The sequence below is a fragment of the Vulpes vulpes genome, chromosome 8, assembly GCF_048418805.1.
Source record: "Vulpes vulpes isolate BD-2025 chromosome 8, VulVul3, whole genome shotgun sequence".
NCBI lineage: Eukaryota > Metazoa > Chordata > Mammalia > Carnivora > Canidae > Vulpes > Vulpes vulpes.
This window is the reverse complement of record NC_132787.1, coordinates 103,737,402-103,761,339: the sequence shown is the minus strand read 5'-3', so window position 1 is coordinate 103,761,339 and position 23,938 is coordinate 103,737,402. Positions and strand designations below refer to the sequence as shown.

General features: G+C 42.6%; 1 protein-coding gene across 3 annotated transcripts; it reads right to left on the bottom strand.

Annotated features, from left to right (window-relative positions):
* Positions 1–353: 353 nt before the first annotated feature.
* Positions 354–21,553, bottom strand: E2F6 (E2F transcription factor 6). 3 transcript variants are annotated; one of them, XM_072767711.1, is made up of 8 exons: positions 21,175–21,546; positions 14,157–14,296; positions 12,542–12,596; positions 8,765–8,981; positions 6,560–6,715; positions 5,015–5,129; positions 2,079–2,226; positions 354–1,583 (listed from the first exon to the last, which is right to left on the bottom strand). In XM_072767711.1, exons 3-8 carry the CDS (start codon positions 12,546–12,548, stop codon positions 1,534–1,536), a joined length of 693 nt encoding a protein of 230 aa, XP_072623812.1. In that variant the 5' UTR covers positions 12,549–12,596; positions 14,157–14,296; positions 21,175–21,546; the 3' UTR covers positions 354–1,533. The 3 variants fall into 3 exon arrangements, with proteins under 3 accessions (XP_072623812.1, XP_072623813.1, XP_025864880.1); XM_072767712.1 differs by lacking the exon at positions 2,079–2,226 and having other exon boundaries at positions 21,175–21,553; XM_026009095.2 differs by lacking the exon at positions 14,157–14,296 and having other exon boundaries at positions 21,175–21,539.
* Between the last annotated feature and the right edge of the window lie 2,385 nt (positions 21,554–23,938).

The window sequence follows — 23,938 nt, the reverse complement described above, 5'->3', positions numbered from 1 at the left end:
TATTCCTGCTCGGGGAAGGCTTTTATTCCGTATGACGGTCACAGGCCTCTGGTCTCCAGCCTACCCCCCCCCCCCCCCCCAGCTGCCACTTCCCAGCGGACGTCTGCCCCACTCCCCCGCGAACGCGGAGCTAAGTGAACCCTAGACACTCAGCAGTATTTTTCAAGTATTTTCATTTGATTCCTTTTTTGAAATCTTTTTTTACACGGTCTTAACGTCAAGTTGCTTCGAATCTCTCTCGGAATGAAAGGTAAGTTTAAAACACGAATCTGAAGGCTGCTGACGAGAAGCCCGGACGGTAGACAAGCCATGGTTACTGGTCCTACGTTACAATCCACTCACTCACTCGCTGATTTGTTTAAAGATTTATTGAGCACTTCTGATGTGCCAGGCATGGTGCAAGGCGCTGGGTATAACAATGATTAAGACAAAGTCCCTCAAGGAGCTCACAGTCTAATGGTAAACTACGGAGTAAACTGAGGCACAGAGTGGTAAGTGACTTACCCAATGAGGTAGAGAGCTAGGTACTTGGAAATGTGGGAGTAGAGCTGGAGAGAGGGCAGGGTACAGCCCACTCATTAAAAGCAAACCCTTCTGATTGAAAAGCAAGGCTGCGTCCAGAAACGTACTACAAAATCTGCTTGCAAAAAAGGTTAAAACAGTTTCCAATTGTCACCATGATTAAATCCATGTCTTGCAACGAATGAAGCCATTGCCTGATAGCATTTCTACACTTGCCCCTAAGGCTTCAGGGCACGCCACCAGTCTGCTCGGACACAATTACCCTGCAGGGAGCTTGAAATCACGAAGTATCAGATTTCAATTTCAGCACTGGGAACCATATTGAAATACTTTAATTAAATCCATGAGCTTTCAATGTATAGCGTTATTTATGATACTTCTACATGTAGAAGTTTGGAAAAAAACTTTCCTCTAACCCCCACTGAGAGGATTCTAATAAGTTATAGATACCACAGAAATTAGAGAATTTGTTATTTTCCATATATACATTATTTTGGCTGTACAAGGGTGAAAAGTTTTACTTAGACATATTACATAAGTAATCTAAACATTATACAGATATATACAAAGACGTCACATTCGGATGCCTGCGTACACCCATCCAACGTACGACAGCTAACTGCAGACGTGAACCCGTGTAAGGCAATTTCTTTTGTTATAATGACACATGATCCTTGAAGAAAAGCGCAGAGTCCGCGAAGCACTGTCCACCTCAGGCCTGACCGTCTGCCTCCGTGGTACTCTGTGATGAAGTTATTTCAGTAGGCAAGGGTCCATTTCACTGACAAAAAGCAGTGAATAATTATAAAAAGAGTCGTTTTCAAATGCTGAAACCATAATTATCCAGTAATCTCAGTAGTGAACTACTCAAAGCCACTACTGGCCTTGATGCTGCTGACAGAAGCAGAGAATTTCATGGACGATTTATTGCTCTGAGAATCAAATGTGATGCATAATTCATCCCACACAGGAAGCTCCCCAAGAACTCGGTGCACGAATTCTCAAATGCTATCAGTTGCTCACTTCAAGCAATTCTTCACTTTGCTGTGGAGGATTTTCTTCTGAAAAATAAGAAACATGAAAGAAATTCTCCTGAGTGAGGGTTTAAAAGCCAGACAGGTAACAGCACACATCATTCAAGTGCTTACAAACCCCCCAAGACCTCTGGTCAGGAACCGTACTGTTATGCTAAGGGCCTGAGGCCAACGCCGTAGCGCTCACAGGGGAAATGGGGCCGAGCCGCACACCCGGAAGCCCCAGAGAGCGCACACGGTCTGCTCTGCTCCGACACTGCCAGCTGGCACCGCCATGGGGTCCACTACCACCCTAAGTGTCCAAGGAGATCAAAACGACATGGAATGTAATGATAGAGTTGTTAGAAATCATCTAAACTGTAGTGAAGAATGACACTATAATTCTGTAACTCCTGTTTTTATGATTAGAAAGTGTAAAAAAACTATAAAACCACGATAAGACTGTGTGTGTGTGTGTGTGTGTGTGTAATCAAATATCATCAGAATCTTAAATTTTCCTAATCACAAACTTGGTATATTTACCTTTATTGGGGTGTTCTGGATGTTTGTTTTTAGATGAAGAGGTGCCTGCACCTTCCGACGATTTATTACTAGAGTGGCCCTGCTCCACCTCACATAAATAAACATCGATGGGGCCTCTGGTGCTCCTTATGTGTACTGTGATAGAGTCCTGGCAAAAGACACATCAGCATGAATGCGAAAATTCATTAATTATACTGTTTCACTTACTAAAACTGCCAAAGTTTCAATTCAAGTGGTATTTCTGTAAATTTAAATTGGTTTTCTATCATGTATTTGGGAGAATCATGTACTTGGCTTTAATCACTCCAGCAGACTGAGCTGCTGGCCAATTCATGCTGCCGTGACAGCCACCGGATTATCAGTCATGACTTGGGGCCGTGATGTCATCACCTCTGTACTAGAGAGCCGACGTTTTTTTGATACTCAAGGAGTCGACCCCTTCTAGGAATCTGTACTTAAGAGTCCAAAATCAGTACTTGGATGACACAGAAATCTGAAACAACCCATAGTCTCAAATGGCAAGGCTGTGTTTAGATCTGATGGCTTCAAAGGTACCGAGTTCACTCAACAGGCCATCCTCTGCGTGAAAGTCAGAGGATGGGATCCACACAAAATAGACCTCAGTAACTTAAATATTCAAAAAAAAACTGCATATAAAGGACTATTAGTTATTATTCACATCTTATGGCTTTGGACCTTTAAATTTACTCAGAATTTATGTATTTTTTCTGTAAGGTATCAGGAAGTAGGGTGCTTCTACTGAGAATTATGCTTTTTTTCTTTTTGGCCAAAAGATGGGAATGATCCAATTTATGCTAAATTCTTAAGGAACAGTTCCAGTTATGATTCCTTAACCAAAAGCGTGTTCAAGTGTAACACAGTGTGTTCTCTGTCCTTCCATGCAGTGAGGCCAGGGCTAGGTATGGACACCATGCTCCCTCCCGCTCCACACATCTCACTGGGAGCTCACAACAGGGCTCAGAACGGCAGCTTATCAGGGGCTCACAAAACCTCGTGTCACCTTTTCCGTGGCTTCCTGGGACCACAGGTATGAGAATGAACATCTAAGCCCAGGTTCTGGACTGCCAGGAATGGTACACGTATACAACTCAAAACATATTACTAAACAAAAGTAAGTGGTATTTTGCTCAGAACTGGCAGCCAGCTGAGGACTCCTTACTCCACTGAATCAGAGCTGACAAATGTTTTCCATAAAGGGGGAGATCGTAAACATTTTTTGGCTTTGCAGGCCACACCATCCCTGTCACCACTACACAACTCTGCCATTACAGAGTGAAAGCAGCCAGAGACAACAGTCTAGACAAATGGGAATGTGGCTGTGTCCCAGGGAGATTATGTATAAAAACCTCACAAACCAGATTTGACCCGAGGCCAGTCCATCCACCCTGGCACTGGCTTCCCAGATCTCGCCCTGGATCTCTGTGGGGGCAGATGCCACTGAATGCAGTGTGCTCCTGTCTACTACTCCCACTCATGTGTTGCCAAGAGTGGCTGCCCCGAGGGCCCATGTTCATCAGCTTTTAAACTGGACTCTAAGTCTTGGGCATGATCCAAAATTGATCCAGCAAAATTTGGCAATTACAGCCTGAAGCAGCCCATAGCACAGGGGAAAGAAAATCCCAAAGCCCATCAGTTGCTGTAGCACAGACCATCGTGTCCCAAAGTAAGGATGTGTTGAAAGATTAGTGGCTAATTATAATTTTTTAAACTTTAAAATTCTCTCAAAATGACTCCTATTAAATATGTTACTTAGGAGGCTTAAATCTGAATAAAATAATGAGGAAACATCTCCCAGAAGTCACAACTTGAGTGTGACTAAATTAAAAGCTGCCCCTTAACTGGTTTATAATAATACACTGTCAAGTAACAACATGCGTGCTCACTTGGACAGTGCTCTGCGGGGATAAAAGGAGAGATGATGGAGAATATTCTTCACTATGAGGGAGGTGAGTCCCTGTAGCAAGCAGAGGACATCACTATGAGCACCGATGGGTCTATCAGGCTGTCAGAACTTGATGATCTGTCCCAAGAAAGGCCACATTCCTTGGTTCTGATTCCATCCTTACCAAGCAACCTTCTGATGACAATTATCTTTCAATACAAACTTCCCTGCAAGGGAAAGAGTGTGCTAAGCAGCTGGCGGCTGACAAAAAGTATTTTCATTCACACAGCAATCTTCCCTTTCATTTTTCATGTAACACTTAGCGTTCTAGTTTAGCCATTAGTCTTTCATGAGCTTGGTTAGAGTTAATTCCCCAGAGCCTTCGCTGATCCCCAGATTTTCCTTCTGGAACTCCAACCATGAGGCCAATTCTTGGTGATTTCTCCAAGGGCATCACAGCATACTCCAGTAGAACACAGGCGCTACGGTGCTTCACAGTTAGTATGTTGATAGGACAGTGATTAAGAACACTCTAAGCCAAACTATCTGGGTTTGGATTCTGATTCTGTAACTTACTGTGTAATCATGAGAAAGTTCATCTTTCTATGCTTCAGACTCCTCACCTTTAAGAGGCCAATAATCATGACTATTTGCTGTGTCACGTGAAACAAGTTAAAATGTGTAAAGTGCATCCAGCAGTGCCAGGTACGTAGCTAATGTGCTCACGATTTGATAGAGCACTGGCTCAGCAGTTGACTGCTTTCTCTTTAAAATAACCCTCTTCGGGGATCGCTAGGTGGCTCAGCGGTTTAGTGCCGCCTTCGGCCCAGGGCATGATCCTGGAGACCCGGGACGGAGTCCCACATCAGGCTCCCTGCATGGAACCTGCTTCTCCCTCTGCCTGTGTCTCTGCACCCCCCGCCTCTCTGTCTCTCATGAATAAATAAATAAAATCTTAAATAAATAAATAAAAATAAATAAAAAATTTAAAAACAAAATAAATAAACCCTCTTAGAAATGCAGGGATACCTACTTCTCTTGGAGCTGGAACATCCAATCTGGTTTCTGCAGGAGCCTTCACCGCAATAACGATCTGTTCGTGGAAGGCCTGAATGCTATGAATATCCTGATACGTCACATATGCTAGTGTAAACATCAGTCAAGGGTCTCTAAGCAGAATGCTACTTACTGAGGAGATAATTTCTCCTATGATACATGCATACAAGTGTAACGTTAGAATCTCTGCAGTTTTTATGGGATACAAACTCACAATTAAGGAAAGCAATTGGTAGAAAATTATTTCATGAATAAGTCTTAAGATTTTATTTACAATATTTACAGTATCTAAAGAAGCATTCCTTTAAACTCTAGTGTCATTTTGATGATGATAATTTCTGGAGAAAAACATTAATAACGTACAGAAAACAACTCAGGTGAAGGTGTTTACTCCCTGCTTCCACTTCCCTATTCACTGCTGGATCTTACTATGAGAATTTGTGGAGACAAAACACTGTTTTGATGAGAATCTCCTAAAATGCAAGTGGAAAAAAATATTTAAAAGAGCAGAAGCCACTAGGAGAATGTGTGCTTTGGGGCTATCATATACTTATGCAATTTCCTGTATCCTAAATATTTTCCATCTATGTGAATTTTTTCATCTTTACTGTGTTGCTTGAAATTTTACCAATTATGTGATTTACTTGGTTCCCCCAACATTTTTGGTTTACTTTTTGATTGGGAAGAGGAACAGCATTTACTTTCCTTCCAGTAACTGGACTCTGGAAACATCTGACTGATGCAGAATCTAAGTAAATTTGAGGCATGGAACAGCTTGGAATCAGTGACGCCTCACTCAGGTGAGGCAAGAACGGAGCAGCAGATGGGCTGGGAGACACAGGAGAAGATTGCCACCACTGCCCCGTCTCCCCTGCTGGTCCCAGAGGCACATCCAGCTACACCAGGCTTTGTGGGCCAGAGTGGCAGCACTAGTACCGTGTCAATGACAAGTTGTTTCAGAAATAAACTCCGGTTAACAAATTAGGGAAAATGTGAATTTCACAAATGCCAACAACATATTTTACTACCTTTACAGCATTCTTTGACTAAAAAAACAAACAAGAACACACCACTATTTTCATTTTAAATGCAAACACTGATCTTGGTACATGGTCACAATGCAGCATTTAACGTGAGCAAATACCAGCAAAACAGCAATTATTTGTGTATACCTCAGGCTACACAATTTAACCTTTACTTACTTTTAAAAGTTCTAAAGCTCTAGTTTTGTGCTTTGATATATTAATTAAATCCCCAAACTGATCCTACTATTTAAAGTAACCTGGTTTGAAAAGAGAGATTTTTTTTTTTTAAAAAAGGACAGTGTTAACAAACTGAGGGTGCTGGAGGGGAGGTGAGGGAGGAACTGGGTGATGCGCATTAAGGAGGGAACGAGACGGGATGTGATGAACACTGGGTATTGTGTGCAACAGATGAATCACTAAATTCTACCTCTGAAACAACATAGTATATGTTAAATTGAATTTAAATAAAAAGTTTAAAAAAAAGAGTTAAAGGATATCTTTCATTTTCTTTGTCGTCTGTTAATTCAAACAACTGCTGAGCACAATCCTTAATTAACTCATCCAAAGCATCTTCCATTGCTGATAAGTCAGAAAGTTCCTCCTGCAGCTTCTTCTGTTGGGGTACTGCTCCAAAATTGCTAAGATCAGATCCTCTTTAGAAGAAAGGTATTAAAAAAATAAATAAAAAAGATCACCATCAGACACATCTAGGAGAAAACTTAGATTACTGCCACTTCTCCAAATGTTGACATCAGGTATTTCCCAGAATGACAGACAAAACTAGGTACTTGAACATCACCCCTGACCTCCTTTTAGACAACCATTATTCCTCCTACACATAGACTGGCTTTTGTCCCCATTTCTAGTCTCTTACACAGGGATAAAACAGAAACAAACAAACAAACAAAAAAACCCTTATAACTAGGGAAATTAACAGTAGTAAGGAAAGCTGATGGAGTTCACTGAGCACAGACTGAGAACCAATAATACCCAGTGTAAGCCCCAGCTCTACTACCTACAGTAGGACTTTGGTAGTTCTAATCTTTTAGTCCCCTATGAAAAACAAGGAGTACTGACTAAAATTGTAGTTCTTTCGCTAAAATTCTGAGTATTTTCCCTCTCAAATGCATATTCTATTTGGTTCTACCTGAATATAATGATTATATTCTTTATTCTCAGAAGATATATTTTCCTTAGTTGTTATGGTTTACCTATTACATTGGTATGATATGACCTGAGTCCACTGATACTCATTTTTCTTCTTTATGGAAAATAAAGAGGAAAAAGGCTGTGACCACTTTACCTTTTGCTTGCTAGTTTTCAAATCTGATTTTAAGTAGTGATTTAGAATGCAATCTGATATTAACCCCTGAAGTGTGGGGTGCCTGGGTGGCTTAGTCAGTCAAGTGTCTGCCTTTGGCTCAGGTCATGATCTTGGGGTCCTGGATCAAGACCCCCATCAGGCTCCCTGCTCAGCGGGGAGTTTGCTTCTCCCTTTCCCTCTCCCTCTGTGTGCTCTCTCTCTCTCTCTCAAATGAATGAATAAAATCCTAAAAAACAAAAAGCCTAAAGTGTTATTTAATATTTTTTAGCCAATATGTTCAGATTAGAATTCAATCTTCATTTCTGTACTATTGGAATAAATAACTTCCTTTTATGAACCACTTCCCTCTAACAGCAAAGTGCATTACTTAGAGCCATTTCATGATCTTTTTTGTTAGATTTTTCATTTGCCTGAAATGAAATGTATTTATATGTACTTATATGCTGGAATTGTTTCTTACTGATCCGAAATATTTGTCTATTTTAAGTATTAAAAGCTTTCTTGTTATGCACATGTGCATATACACATGTATATCTACATCTGTATCAAAAGGCCTTTTTTCCATGATCCTTCCTAATGAAATTGAAGTCTTTAGCAAATGCTTCTTTTTTTTTGAGAGAGAGCCTGAGTGAGTGCGAGAGGGCAGGTGGGGAAATGGAGAGAAAGAATCTCAAGCAGGCTTCTATGCTCAGTGCAGAGCTTGATCTCTGAGATCACGAGCTGAGGCAAAATCAAGAGTTGGACACTTAAATGACTGAGCCACCCAGGCACCCCTAGCAATTGCCTTTTAGACATTGTCTACGGATTTCTTTTTTTTTTTTTTCTTTTTTTTTTTACATTTAGGGCAGTATGCGATCCTATGGATCTGAGCCCATCTGATTCATAATTACCTGGGGTAGCTGTTAAGAAGGTAGATTAGATTCCTGCCTTTGCCAAAGAACAAATGAATTACAACCCCTGGGGCATGAGGTCTCTAAGTGTTTATTACCTGACATTGTTTTACAACCTTAACTAATTTCACCTGATATCAACAGTCAATTGGGAAAAAAAAATCTCCTAAACAATCATATGTCCCCTTCCTAGAATATTGAAAAGCAAAACTCTTACAACTGATCATTATTCCATTCAACTTTTCCATAACATCAGAATTATATTTTAGATCTATGGCTTTTATTTAGCCCTAAGTAGGAAAAAAAAATATTTATGTACCTTGTTGGACCATGTGAGAAATTTCTGTAGAATCCTTTTCTAACAAGAAGTCATCTCTTACTTTGTTTTGTCCTGTCAAAACACTAATATCTAGTCTGTTTCAAGTACAGTATTGTCACTTAATAAGAAGGAAGAAAAAAAGGCCATGAAAATTTCGAAACCAACTCACATCCATCGAATATGGTTCTTAGACTTTTTTTCAACCAGATCAATTCCATCTAAGACATTGGTGATGTCATATACTCTCCGTTTTCGCACTCCCAGTTTTGTGGCAACCTTGTTTAAGTCGAGAATACCCCCAGGAGCAGATCTGACAAGATCCATAAATTTTCGAGTTAAATAAACCAGAGATACATCAAAACGAGGTCTCTTCACTTTTAGAGCTTCTGGGAAACAAAACAGACAAATTTGTAAAATTCTCAATAGTATTTCTTTCTCAGCTCATTAAAAGAAATTTATTTCCTCAGTAAGCATAGACACCTACAAAAAATTATATACACTGGACACATCATAGCTAATTTTTATGAAACATTTCTCACACTGGATAAAAATGTATCAGCCTGTCTCAAGTAAACCAAGGCTTTAGACTTACAGCAGTATTTGAAATGTGCAGCCAGTTCCCCTGGAGGTGGGAATTTGCAGGAGTCTGCAGCAACTTGCCAAACATAAAGTGGAGAGTCTGCATTTCTCCCCACACCACTCTTAGGAATAGGATTAGAAATGGTTTTGAAAACAGAATTTCTTAACAGAATTTCTTTTGAAAACAGAATTTCTTAAAGTTAAGATATTCTTTATAAAGCAAAGGCAGAGAGTTGGCTTTTCTTTTTAAAATTTATACATGTCACAGTGTAACCCTGATGGAAGTTTCTCAAAGAGTTCAAATTTTCTACTAAAACATTTGACATATCTTGAGGAAAAGTGGCATCTCTATTTTTAAAAAATATTCAGTACCTTATATTAACTTCACAGATAAGCAAATGAAGGGGGGAAAAATCTCTTTAATTCCCTCCCTCCTCCACCTACTAAGAAGATTTTGGCTTTTCATACACACCCTGCACCCTCCACACACAGACACACACATATACACACACACATACACACACACCTGTCAATACGTACAGGTAACTTTTAAAAAACAAAAGTAAGAACAGACTATCTTTTTAACAAACTGTTTTAACATTGTGAACATCCTGACTTGGCAACAAATGAATTTAACATTATTCTTAATGGCTGCAGAATATTTAACACTATGGAATATTTGTAAAACTTTGGCCAATACTAGAAATTCCAATTGTCTCCAACTTTGGTATTTTGTTCAATACTTCAATAAATCTCCCTGTAGCTAAATTTTTGCGTGCATTTTCGTTTTTGTTTCCTTTAGTTAAGTTCCACAATTTGGAACCAAGGGCAAAAGGGTATTTTAAGGAATGTTTGTCCCACTAAACCTGCTATGCAGGTGGAGTTTCTATCAGCTTTATACACTGTATGTATGAGGGTCTCCTTGGCTCAAGTCCTTGCCTGAAAGGTGTATGATTACTCATCTTTCTAAATTTGATTCTAAAACACAAGTTCTTATGGTTTGGTGTGTAGAGTAAATAATTTTACAAATAACCTATCTGCCCTTTTGGTATGGAGTATATGATTTCTCCTTTTTTCTACTTTCACAGCACAAGGCAGTGAGTATGCTTTAAAAGAAATAGTCATCCTATCTTCAATTAGAAATTCCCACCATATCCCAGGGGTGCCTGGGTGGTTCAGTGGTTGAGCATCTGCCTTTGGCTCAGGTCGAGATCCCAAGGTCCTGGGATCAAGTCCCACATCAGGATCCCCACAGGAAGCCCACTTCTCCCTCTGCCTATGTCTCTGCCTCTCTCTCTGTGTTTCTCATGAATAAATATTTTAAGAAAGAAAGAAAGAAAGAAAGAAAGAAAGAAAGAAAGAAAGAAAGAAAGAAAGAAAGAAAGAAAGAAAGAAAGAAAAGAAAGGAAAAGAAAGGAAAAGAAAAGAAAAGAAAAGAAAAGAAAAGAAATTAATTCCCATATCCAGAACCTCTACATCACATTCAGTTTAAAGCCAGTTTAAATTCCACTGGTGGCTACTCCAAGAACACAGCATGTATTTTATAATGCACATGTCTTCTCAGCAGAGACCACTCCTACACTTAAGATTAAATAGGATTAAATCAGAACTAAACTTCAATTAGAAGAAAGTCACAATTCTACAAAAATCCTTGGCAGACTACAACAGAGTAATTCTAACTTAAAAAAGCACACATCTCATCACCCTAACTGTTAACACAACAGGGTCCTATAAGGTCAGGGTTGTACATTCCCACCATGTTAGTCACCTTACAAAGAACAGATATTCCCTGAAAACCTTAACTTGACAGTTGCTGAAGGAATACAAACATGATTAGAAAGGTTTTCAAACTCAAGATATTCCCTGGTCTAGTAAGGAACTCTGTCACAATGTCCTGAGGTCAGTGCCAAGAGAGGCGTCCACACTCCCTGAGAAGAGGAAACCTGCCTGGAACGGTAATAAGGAAGTCTTCCCAAAGTGGGTGAGTGCCCAGAGGACTGACTGGAGGAGAAGAAGCTCTTCTCCCACCTCTGATGGAGGGCAAGGGGTTTAATAAGACAGAGCAGTGGTTGAGAACAGGTATATTTAGAGAACCCACAGCTGCTATACACGGGTGGGGCAGCAGCTGGATGACAAGGCTGCCCCATGGAAGAAGGAATGACCTTTCTGCCCAGCCATTCTCTACTGCCTTGTTTCTTTTAAGGATATGAGGTAGTTTATAAGTTTAACACAGACAAGTAAAACCAAATAAATAAGGAATCAGGGTTTTCTCTATTTGTAACAGAACCCTGGAAAAAATCTAGGTTGAGTGAGATTCCAATCCCAGTCCTGTGTTAGGAAACTCACACTGGCAGCATCGTGGGAGAGCCTAAAAGCAGACAACACACTGAGAAGGCTACCCCGACACGTCAGCTCGGGAGGGAGGGAGAGCCCAGCAAAGCAGCAGTCTAACCCAGTGGTTAAGAGGAGGGACTCAAGTCAGAGAGCTGTGGGGCTGAATCCACACTGAGGCAAGTTTACTCATCTATAAAAAAAAAATGAATGATCATTCACTTACATTTTCTTTTTTTGTATATTTTTTTTATTGGAGTTCAATTTGCCAACATATAGCATAACACCCAGTGATTCATTTATATTTTAAAGGGTTCTCGTGATAATCCAAAGAACTTAACACAGCTCGCAGTGTACAAGCTCAGTGTGTTACAGACATTACTGTAAGGTGGTAGTTGAGGGACAGATGAAGGACACTTTGAAGGTAAAACTGATCAAACCTGGGGATCAGCTATGGGCGAGACTGTGGCAGGGCTGAGGAGAAATTAAGGGCGGATGCTAAGATCAACATGTGGGATCTATGCACAGTCTATTCACTGTGGTTAGAACCAAATTAAGGAGAATCTAGGGGTGGGGATATGTATGGTAACAATTTCCAGAAGGATGGCAACTAGAACAACTAGAGCACTGGCACTCTGTCTCCTCTGACTCTGCACCCTGGTCCCTGGCAGGGGTGGGAGAGAGCAAATGGAAGGAAGTCTGGAGGGCAAAAGACAGTTCTCCTGCTTGTTGTCAACAGCCTTTAGCTCTGCTGATGGTAATAAGTAAGTGCTCTCACAGAACTTTGAGAAATTAGCCTTAAACATAGACCATTCCATCTTAAAAACGATTTCCTGATTTCCAAAAGCAACAAAGAATAAACTGGCATTTGTGCACATTATTTCAGCCCACAACATCAGGAGTTTTTGCTGAAAGTTAGTGAACAAATAACATATTTTACTTAAGTTTCCCAACCTATGTACATTTAAAATAAATCAGTTAAAATCATATGAAATTTAAACCACAAAACCTAAAACCTATTCAAGAATCAACTTACTTCTCATGGACACATACTGTACATTATCTTCTAAATTAATCCTTATTTTTGATGGCTGGAAAAAAGAAAATGCAGAAATTTACATTAGTAATTTAAAGACAATAATGCAAATGAACAATTGCAAATGAACAGCATTTCCTGGATAATATAAAGGTTCTCTTTTGGGGTAATAATTTGCTTGTGAGAAAAGCAGTCCTTCCTCCGTACTGTAGCTACTCTAACCGTACTCACAGGAGACAGGGCTCAGAGGGTTAAGTTTCTCACAATGTAGTAGTTGACGAAAGGGGTGGGGGAGAAATATGGAAGAGCAATTACTACTGAATAGACATTAATTTATCATCTGTATCAGATACTGAGAATAAAAACAAATACAGAGATGATTAGGATGCTGTCTCTGACTCTAGAAAGCTCAGGAGAGGTGGAAGATATGTCTAAACTATCAAATGCTTACCCTTGCTATTTAAGTGTAAGTGGCTCCCAAAAATTTGCTCCTAAGCTTTCACAGGCGGCCATGCATTCCCATTATATGATGGAAATACAGAAGCTTTTTTTTTTTTCTTTCAGTAGCAGCATTTCTGATAATGAAAAAAATGCATACTACATAACTAGAAACTTTGGTAGAAGTTAATATAAAACTTCTTTCAAATTCTTTAAACAACCAGGAAATGAGTAGCAACTCTACTACCAAAGTTCACCAGCTAAACAGATATTTAGAAGCTATGAAAGTTTACATAAACTGGTAGTAAAACACTTGCAATACATTTAAATATTATTATTGCAAAAAGTAAATAAAACATGTAGACAAAGCCACATAAACAGAAATGTGTAGTAGCCTCACGCTTACAACAATGCACGATTGACAGGTGCCTCCCGACAGGCTGTCATCAGGTTCAGCTCTTGCCTAAGTGAAAAAAACCAGCCCCCAAATTGGCTGTAGTGGAACCAGGATAAGTGAATCCCACAAGGTGCTCTAAGAAAAGAATGAGCAGGAATACTACAGATGTACCCAGAGAGGGTGCATCACAGAAGGATTCATGGGGAAAGGAATCCCCAGCTCAGCCTTGAAGAACAAGCCAGATTTTGTCCGAACCTGTGGAAGCTTCAAGAAAGAGAGAAAAGACAGGATTCCTAGTGCAGGAAAAGCTACTAGACAAAGGTCTAGTAATACAAATGGCATGGCATTTCTGAGAAACCACCTGTGTGGTCAGTTCAAGACTGACTTGACACTGAAGCTAGACGGGCATGCTGAACCAAACAACACAGACCATGGGAGTCAAGCTGAGGAGTCTGGACTTCATGTTATAACCAGTGGAGAATCACCACAGATTTCTAAACAAGAATATGACATACCCAACCTCATGGTTTAGAGATAGAAATATGGTAGCAATACAGCAAAAAGATTGGGGGTGGGGAAACCTAAAGGCAAAGTGAGCAGCTCAGAAGCCCTTTGTTTTTTCAGTGTCAACAAATCTTTGGCACAATGATTTCCATATCAATTATGAAAAAATTATAGCACCTATTATCAGCCGGTTAACTTGATATGGAATAATTCTAGTGAAATAGAATTCTGTTGTAGAACTAGCTTAGCTGTCAGAATGTAAAGGAAAACGCAGACCTGCTGCGGTGGGTGAAACCAGAGTTGGTTAGGCCTGTCTTGGGGGCAAGGACTAGGCCTGACGAGCTCTCCAGAAAGGCGGTGCTGACAACGGTGACTTGCAAACACGGAACCCTCCAGTGAACCACCGAAGGGCAGTCCTGTTAAAGTCAGACACGGATGAATATGACCAACAGTCATTGCTATTTTTACATTCACTCCTCCTGCTAATATTGGATGAGACCGAGTTTATCGTAGCAAGATTCTTAAATGAAAGAGGATCCATCCTCATCATAGATTTGAAACACACATAAACAAATATCCTAAATTCTCATATATTCCTTTAAAAAGTACCCAGGAAGGTTAACATGGCAGGGCTCATAGGTGCATTGCCGAAACCAGACTTCTGTTCTTAATTTAGGGTAGCAGTGCCAAGTCCTATATACAAGCACTTAATGGAAAAAAAAAAACAAACAAGCACTTAATGGTATCTTAATTGGCCACCTCACTATCTGCTTGCTGCCTATTCCAGAAAGGCATCTTTTCCACTCTGTACTCCCATCTCTCTTGTCCTCTTATCGAGACTGAGGTTGGCACAGGGGTGATACCTCAATCAGGAATCACAACAGGAGCAGGACAACTTTCTTTTCTACACATTCTTTGCCATAAATGCAGCTGCACTGCAAGCTGTCTATACTGAGAGCTGTGGGAAAGCAAAGTCAAAATGGCATTTTCTTTCTCTCTCTCTCTCTCTTTCTTTCTCTCTTTCTTTCTTTCTCTCTCTTTCTTTCTTTCTTACCTTTTGAATGTGAAAACATGATCTCTTTATCTTGGAGGAATCACAACAATATCATGGCCCCTCTGGGGCAGACATCCCAGTATGTATAAATGCTATAGGTGATCAATACTGGAGATTTCCGAAGTGTCCACGGTAACGACACATTCATCTCTTTTATATTCTCTTTTGGTTCTTGGCTTAAGACTGGGTTTGGGACTACCAGTTACCTGACTTCTTAGACACTGGGAAATCCCAGACTTTAGTTTAACAGAGTGTGTTGATATAATTTTATTGCCCATTTTCCAAGCTACAGTGAAGATTAAAACAGAAATTTCATAAATTGTAAAATCCTATGCAACCAAGAGAGACTATTATTTTGTGTTTTGAACCAGAACAGCACCTGGCACAATCAAGCACTTGGTAAATATTTGTTAACACGTGAAGTAGAAATAGTACCTTGTCACAGATAACTTCAACTGATAAGTAACTCAGAACTCTGAAACAATGAGTATTTAAGACCCAAGGACACAGCGTGAAGACTCTCCTGTGTACACTATGAATACAGATCACTGAGAGAATTCACGTGTCATTTTCTGTGTTCTAGTACAACATTCATCATCTCACCAGATCAGCCTGGCACTTGGCAAGCCTTTCCAGCTACTCTCACTTTGGTAAATGGTATTCACAAGTAGGCCAGGAACTTTTCTGGGAGTAGAAGGGACTCCTTGAATTAGCCTTAAAATCAGAATAAATGTTTCTTCATAGAAAAATTAGTGAGCTATTAAAAAAAAAAAAAATAAAGGTAAATGAGATGCCACCCCTGCACCTGGCCCCATGTTATTTAGTTCCCTCAGATGAGAGCAGCACACTGTGCCCCTGGAGGGAGGCCAACGAGGCTCTACACACCTGTATGGACCCAGAAGCAGAAACAGATGGAACAGAGAGAGCTCCCACATCCAGGGCCCTCTCAAAAGGAGACCAATGTATAAGCTCCTCTCACGAATACCTATTTTCTTTTTATTTTGAAATAATCTCAGCCTTCATAAAAGGTTTAGAAATAGCACTAAGAATTACTACATACCCTTCATCCAAATCCTCATGCTCTTAATGTTTTACTACATTTGCTTTATCATTTTTTTCTCTCTACACACAGAACTGTTTTCCTTGAATCACTTGAGGGTAAACTGCAGACCCGTAAGCAAGTCAATGTGTACCTCAAGGGTACTCTCTTATATAACCACTGGATAATTACCAAAAAGTCTGTTTAAACTTAGCAGCTTTGAAAGAAACTGTCAGTAGAAACCTGAACTTTGAGGGCACTCCAGTGAAGGTTCAAAAGAAAGGATCACGCTACTAGAAAGTAAAATAGAGATGTTTAAGTGAGGATAGAACACTTAGCAACCCCATCAACTGAGGTGATGCGGGAAGCTGGTACTAATGGCTCTGGTAATCATCTGAGATTTCCATACAAAGTGTTGACTGTGGCACCTGGTTCTTCCCTGCGGCCCACAGTCAAATGTGAGAAAGAGAAATTGGGAAAGGGACTTTAAAACAAAAAGGAGTCAAGACTTAAAGGCTTTAAAAATTCCCAGCCTTGGGGTATAGGGTGGCTCAGTTGATTACGTGTCAGACTCTTGATTTCAGCTCAGGTCTTATCTCAGGGTTGTGAGATCCAGCCCCCAGTTGGGCTCTGTGCTGGGTGTGGAGCCTGCTTGAGATTCTCTTTCTCCTTCTGCCCTGCCTAAAAAAAAAAAAAAAAATTGAAAAATTGAAAAAAATAAAGATGATGGTGAGAGTGTGACTCCCCAACTTTCAGGTACCTCAGGTGGATCAAAGATGGTGCCTCGGAGTGCTATACATTCATCCAAATGGCCTTGATGGAGATGAAGCCCCACAGATGCTCTAAATCTAAGCCAGGGCCTCTAGGAAGCTCCAGGGAACGATACACCAGCCATTCCAACAGGAGCCCAAAGTGGAGAAGGGCTCATCCAGAAGAAAGGTGGGACGTTTCTCTCCTGAGGGAGCCACAACAGATTCACAGAAGGTCCATATAGTTTTAAGAGAATTTTATCAGCAAAAATGCTGTCTGCTTGGATGAAAAAGGACACTATTTAAAATGAAAAGAGGTTACTCAACACCCAAAGTCCTACTGCCAGGAAGCAGGCTGACAAAATTACTCAACTACAAATAGCGATTTCTTCTCATGAGGAAGAAAGAAGACAGACAGTGGAACCAAGAGCCTAGGGGGTAGAGCTGGGAACACAGAGAATCGATCCCAGGCCCTGAGATGGAACCAAGAAATGTTTAACACTTAGTGAGCTGACTTTCAGAATTCCTCTGGACCAGTTACTCCCCTGTGACTCTCATTTCTTCCTTTTAGGAACAGGAATGTTGCGAGCAGTTGCCCCGTCTGTCCCATGAGTGTGTGCTGGGTGCCAGGTGTGCGGGAAGGGCATCAGATAATGGTCTTTTTAGTTTCATGGGTCTAAAGATCTAGAGGAGCTGGACTAGGCTGTACTTAGATAAAACGCTATCTAGACGCTTAGATTCTTATTCTATCCTGTGGGAATAAATTCCGTTATTTGGAGGCTCAGCTTGCCCAGGTTAGGCCTCTGGAAGCCTTTTCAAAGTGGTTCCTGTGCCAGACACTGATTTTTGACCTTTTCAGCATCTTTAGGATGGTAGTCCTCAAATTTCTCTATCTAGGACTAACCTGCACAGAAGCCACACAGATACTGCTGCTTCTGGTGCTGGCAACCCACCACTGTGGGAGCACTGTCAATGTCTCCGTTCCTTTAAAGAAGTCTCACAGAGGTTATGCTCAGGTAATTACCCTGAGGGATGCTAAGGGAGAGCTCAGTAGTGGTCAAACCTCAAGAATGGACTGACTACCTAAGAACCTTCCCTTGTAGTCCTCCAACTGGTTTCTGTGCTCCCACTGGTTCAGGCTTAATAAGCAACGAGTTTGTATCTTAGCTGAAGAATGAATGGAGAAGGCAGTGGTCGCCAAACAGAAAATCAGTATGACCAGTCTCAATGCACACCGTTCCCCAGGAACCAGCAGCTCCCGACAGGTGAGTCAGCACACTGGAAACTATTTTTACTAATACTCCGAGTCTCACATCTGAAGACTGCGCAGTAATCTATAATTTGAGATCCCAAAGGACAAAGGAAAGAATAAGAGGTCAGTTTTAGGGACTAAGGTCTTAGGTATTGCCTTTAAATTGGTTAAAGATTTCTCTATACAGAAGACTCTTTGTATTGCCTATTTTGGGGAATTGTATTCCTTTAAGAGGTCTCTGAAAACACACCTTTGTCCAAGGTGTTTGCATTTCCTGCAGTCATTCAAATTTTCCTCATCTTTCAATGTGCAGACTAAGTTCCACCTCTAACCAACACTACTTTCTCCCCCTTCTCTAAATTCCAGAAAGTCAAGCCATTTACCTGGGTGAACATCAAACATTCAGCCAGATACAAGACTCATCTTTGCGTAGCAACGCACTTCATTAAATACTTCCAGGCACCAGCCAATTAAAAAACATTGAGAGAGCTGTTTAAATCACCATTTTATAAGCAGGAAAATAAATACTCCTTCAAACATGTAAGTGTACCTACTTCAGTCATCCAGTAACTACTTACCAAATCTCTTTGTGACAGGCACCAAACCACTGCAGGAGGGACAATGAAATGGCCAGAGTCACTGTGCTCAGGGACCTAAGAGCCATACACTGCAGCTAGGGTAAGTAAGCATACGGTCCTGTAGGAGCACAAAAGGAGTGCCTAATCTGCTCCTGAGAGGTCAGGGAAGGCTTCAGACAAGGGACCTAGACATCCAGGCCTGACTATCAGTGAAGGTAACAAGGAAAAGTACACTTTTTAAAGAAGGATTTTTCAGGAAGGGGGGAAGTATGGATATATAGGGGCCCAAAAGGATATGGAAATTTGGAAATCTAACAATTATAAGCAGTTCAAAAAAGATAAATTCAGAAACCTGATCAAGACATTTCTACACTATTAAGAAAGCACTAGGGAATGGTGATAGACTCTTTAAACCAAATGACATGGTCAGAAACACACTTTAAGGGCAGCCCCGGTGGCTCAGGGGTTTAGCGCCACCTTCCTAGAGACCCAGGATCGAGTCCCACGTCGGGCTCCCTGCATGGAACCTGCTTCTCTGCCTCTCTCTGTTTCTCATGAATGAATAAGTAAAATCTTAAAAAGAAAAGAAAAGAAACACTTAAAAAAGACCATGATAGTTAGTTACTATGTGGAGAATAGTAACCAGGTTTTGCTTCTGGGCAAGAAGCAGGAAAACATTGCAACAACTTGAAAGATACATGGTCAGAGGTGCCAAGTACTGGTGATTAACTTTAATTAGATTGGGAGGATAGAGGGTCAGTTTGGAAAAGGGAAAAGTCAAGGACAATGCCTAAGAGACAAGCCTGGGCAATACGGTGGATGCGGAGCCGTTTGTGAAGATAAGAGATAGCAAAGCTGTTGCCTTAGGTAAGAAGATAATGAATTCAATTTTGGATAGAGTTTGAAATCTATGTAGAGATGTCAGTAGACAGTTGGAAAACTCTGAACTGGATTTACAGACCTAGGAGTTATTCTGACATAGTGACTGAAACTGCCAAAGTAGATAAGAATATCTAAATAGCACGAGATGTGTGTGTCTTCTGATATTAAATACAAAATTAAGTTGTTTTTCCACAGTTGAGAATTCAGGGCTTTTATCAAATCCTTAAAGATGAAAACCACCAGTAAAGATGGTATCAGAAGTCCTAGAAGTGGCGAAAGATGTCTCAGGTGAAAAACGTGTAGAGAGAGAAGAAAACCCCAAATAACACCAGCACATAAGGAATGCAGAGAGAAAGAGCAGTTTGCAGAGGAGCACAAGGAGAGGCCAGATGAGTACATGGAGCAGCAACAGTGTAAGGTACTGAAGGAGCCAGAGGGGAGTTTCCAACAAAAGCAAGCGGTCAGTTGTGTAGACACTAGCGATAAGGAGTGAAACATCTGATGGAACTGACAAGGTCGTTGGCGACCTCGGTGAGAACAGTCTTAGAGCTGTGCTGAGCGCAGAGGTCCCTCATGTGAGCAAGTGGACATAGCGAACGCAAACAATTTTCTGGAAAAGCTTGGAAGGAAGGGATATAGGAGATGGCAGGGTATCTGGAATTAAGGGAAGGCTCTTTCAAGATGGGGAAATATTAAAAAAAAGAAAAAGATGGGGAAATATTTAGGATGCAGCCAAGTGGTCAAGAATTTATCATCAGGGGTCATTGTGAGGTTAAATCCAGGCGTTTCCAGGTACTGTCCAACCACCCACAAGCCACTTAACACTTCTGAGTCTGTTCTGACAAACGGACAACAAGAAAAATAACCTCCCGGGACTTCTGTGAGGAAATTAAATGAGATTATGCTCATAAACTATTTCTGAGCACTTGAGCCACTGTGGGCACTGGGCACAGTAACTTCAGCAAATATTTGCTTATTACGGGAAGAAATGAGCAGAGAAGTTGAAAATAAGGGGAGAAATGGAAAATGATGGATTCATCAATGCCTCTGAGGATAGAGGAGAATATATTACGTTTAGCCTAAAACAAGAATAAGGGGCAGCCCGGGGTGGCTCAGCGCTTGAGCACCTGCCTTCAAGCCCAGGGCCTGATCCTGGAGACCCGGGGTCGAGTCCCACGTCCGGCTCCCTGCATGGAGCCTGCTTCTCCCTCTGCCTGTGTCTCTGCCTCTCTTTCTCTCTGTGTCTCTCATGAATAAATGAATAAAATCTTAAAAAAATGTTGCTGAATGGGCAGCTGCGGGGTGGGAAATGGTAGGCGGCGCAGGAGTCTAAATAGCTGGAGTCAAGTAAGAGAATGGGATGAAGACAAAACCAGTTAAGTTGCAGAGGTACAGCGAGGGTACCAAGGAGGGGAAAAGAAAAAACAAAACAAAACAAAACAAAAAAACCCGCCAAGTTGGGCAAATTTTCTCGGCAGCCCCAGCAGGTAAAGGCCAGCAAGACTGAGGACCACACATTTGGGAGCAAGTGTTGCAGGGAGTTCACGCGAAAGGCCGACCGGCCTGGAGGAGAGCACAGGGTGGGCAGCGGGAGCGCCAGGGAGGCCCGGGAGCAGCCAGGAACCGGAACCGGAACCGGGCCCGGCGGGGGGGTGGAGGGCGGGGGTCCGGCCCCCCCCCCCGCCCCCGCGCCGCCCCGCGGGCCCGGGCGCTCCGGGCACAGCCAGCCCCGGGGCTTACCAGCAGGCCCTCCACGTTGATGGGGTCGCGGCACCGGCGGCGCACCGTCTCCTCCGCCGGGTCCACCAGCAGGCTGGGCAGCTTCCGCGCCGGCCGCTGCTGACTCATGCTGCCCGGCCGGCCGGCCCGCGCCTCGCACCGCGCGAGCTCTCCCGCCTTCTCCCGCTCCCGGCCGGGCGCCGCCCCCAACGCGCCGGCTCTCGGGGGCCGAGCCACCTGGGCCCGCAGCCCGCTCGGAGGCGCCGCTGCCCGGGCCGGCCCGCGGGCGGACGCGCCGCAGCCCCCCCGCCCCCCCGATCTGGGGAGCTAACACAGCCCGGAGGCGAGCAGGGTGACCCGCGGCTCTCAGGACGCCAGGCCCGCCATCTTCCCGCATGCGCAGTGCGCCGCCCCCACTGCGCATGCCCGCCGCGGCCGCAGCGCTCCCACGCACTAACCCCGTCGCGGCGCCCGGAGCCCGGGAAAGCCCGGACGCGAAGTCCACGGAGAGGATGGCGGAGGAGAGGAAGAGGTGGAGCCGGACTTTCAGAAGAAGGGAACGGAGCCAGAGAAAAGAGGCGGCGGAGCGAAGGAACGCGCGGCTGTGGATTTAATCTTGAGCTCCCTCCGGCCGCCCAGGGCTGATGCTTAGTGAATGCCGGCAATCAGCCCGGTGTGCAGTTGCTTACAAGCTGCTGTCTTTCTCTTCCTTTTTTCCTTCTTTCACCTGATGAATAAACTATTACCTGCTGTGTCAGGTGTCGTGGTGGGCACAGGACATAATCACCGGAAACTGGCACAGACTCAACCTCAGAGTCCAACAGAGGAAACAGATGAATAAACAGGACATTTAAAGCTGGAGCTGGAAAGTGTGTTTTCAGATCCCCACCTCTTAAAAAGTTACTTAAAAAGAAATCACCGTGTGCCTCAGTTTCCTCATTCGTGCAGCGGGAATAATGAGAGTGCTTATTTCTTAAGTTTGTTGTGAGGATTAATTAAATTACTTAGAAGGGTGACAGGCAGGTGTTCAAAATAAAAAGGCAATGCGATGTGGTTAAGTACAGGGACCAGCCCTGCAGTGGGGTTCCTACCCAGCCTGAGTAGGGCAGCAGGTTTCCCCAGAAGCAGCTTCCCCACTAGATTATAAACTCCTCCAGGGAGAGGCATTCTCTAATCTTTGTATCTCCAGCATCTAGCACGGTGCCTGCCAAATAGTAAGAGCTCAGTAAATGTTTGCTAACTGAATGACCTGAAATAGAGAATAACATAGGGGCTAAGTTGCTAGAAGATTGGATTTTGTTGCTGAATGGAGATTTTCCCAGAGTGGTTGAAATACACCCTCACCAACCAGAGTCCCCAGGAAGGCAAGCTCTGGAGACTAGAATGTTTTTCATAAAAAGGCATAATCCACTGTTTGCTATATGTTTGGCATTCTACTAAAGTTTCTGCATACATTTTTGCATGTAAATCTTATATCAAAACTGAAAGGTGGGGCACCTGGGTGCCTCAGGGGTTGAGCATCTGCCTTTGGCTCAGGGCGTGATCCCAGGGTCCTGGGAACCAGCCCCATATCCGGCTCCTCGCAGAGAGCCTGCTTCTCCCTCTGCGGGTGTCTCTGCCTCTCTCTGTGTGTCTCTCATGAATAAATAGATAAAATCCTTAAAAAAAAAAAAACTGAAAGGTGTTTTCCTGCCCAATTTATAGGTTAGGAAAATAAAGATTAGCAAGATTGCAAAAATTGCCAAGGGTCCTTGGGAGGTAGTGGTAGAGACAGGGTTTGAGTCCACCGCTGCTTAGTTAATCTGGTATGTCAATCCTTGAGAAGATTACTGGAGAGTGACCAGATTTTCTCTAGCCAGTGGTGGGGTTGGGTGAGCAAAGGTGGTGTGTGGGTGAGGATGGGGGCAGCAGACACTCCAGGCTGAAGACAGCGTGAACATAGTTGTAGAGAGCTCAGAACAACAACACGGCCTTCCAGACACAATACCTGTGACTTGGCTTGATTAAGTCTGACTTAATCATTCACACATCATTTAAGCAGGAGCCTGATATAAAGGAGGTACTGAAGGGGAAGCCAGTCTACTGGGTGCTTCAGCAGCCCGCAGCCTGGGGAGACACATAACCAGAACACAGAGGCACTATTAGAATGTGTATCACATGCCATGGGAGCACAGAGGAGGAAGAGAAAAAAAAGAACTGAATTTGGTGTAAATTACAGGTGCTTTTTTACACACCTCCCTGTGGGGTAGATATTTCTAGAATATTTTGCAGATTGGATACAGAAGCTGAAAGAGAGGGATGCCTGGGTAGCTCAGCAGTTGAGCATCTGTCTTTGGCTCAGGCTGTGATCCTAGAGTCTCAGGATCCAGTCCCACATCGGGCTCCCTACATGGAGCCTGCTTCTCCTCCCTCTGCCTCTGCCTCTGCCTATGTCTCTGCCTCTCTGTGTGCATGTGTGTCTCTCATGAATAAATAAATAAAATCTTTAAAAAAAAAAAAAAAAGGAAGAAGAAGCTGAGAGAGGGCAAGTGACTTGCCCAAGGCCATGTGGGGATTCACAGGACTTTAGCCACAATATGCTTTGGCTTATCCACCATGCTCCACGGTGGGGCCCAGACAGTTCCCCGCACAGAAATTCTTTTCTTTCCTATCTCCCATCCTGTCATTATGTGTGCTTCCTGGGGCAAAATGGTAGACCTTTGGACTTTAACATTATGGCTGAAATACAGGCCAAGTGTAAACGTGTGCATTAGGAATGCTGCAAGACCTTACTTGTCAAAGGATG

Excerpts from the sequence above, each read along its gene's own strand:
- E2F6 (XM_072767712.1), bottom strand. The coding sequence starts at position 21,550 with ATGCGGGAAGATGGCGGGCCTGGCGTCCTGAGAGCCGCGGGTCACCCT. Across the intron at positions 8,982-12,541 it reads ACAGTATGTGTCCATGAGAA|AAGCTCTAAAAGTGAAGAGA; the intron begins GTAAGTTGATTC and ends TTTGTTTCCCAG. Across the intron at positions 5,130-6,559 it reads GACGACAAAGAAAATGAAAG|ACTAGCATATGTGACGTATC; the intron begins ATATCCTTTAAC and ends ACTGATGTTTAC.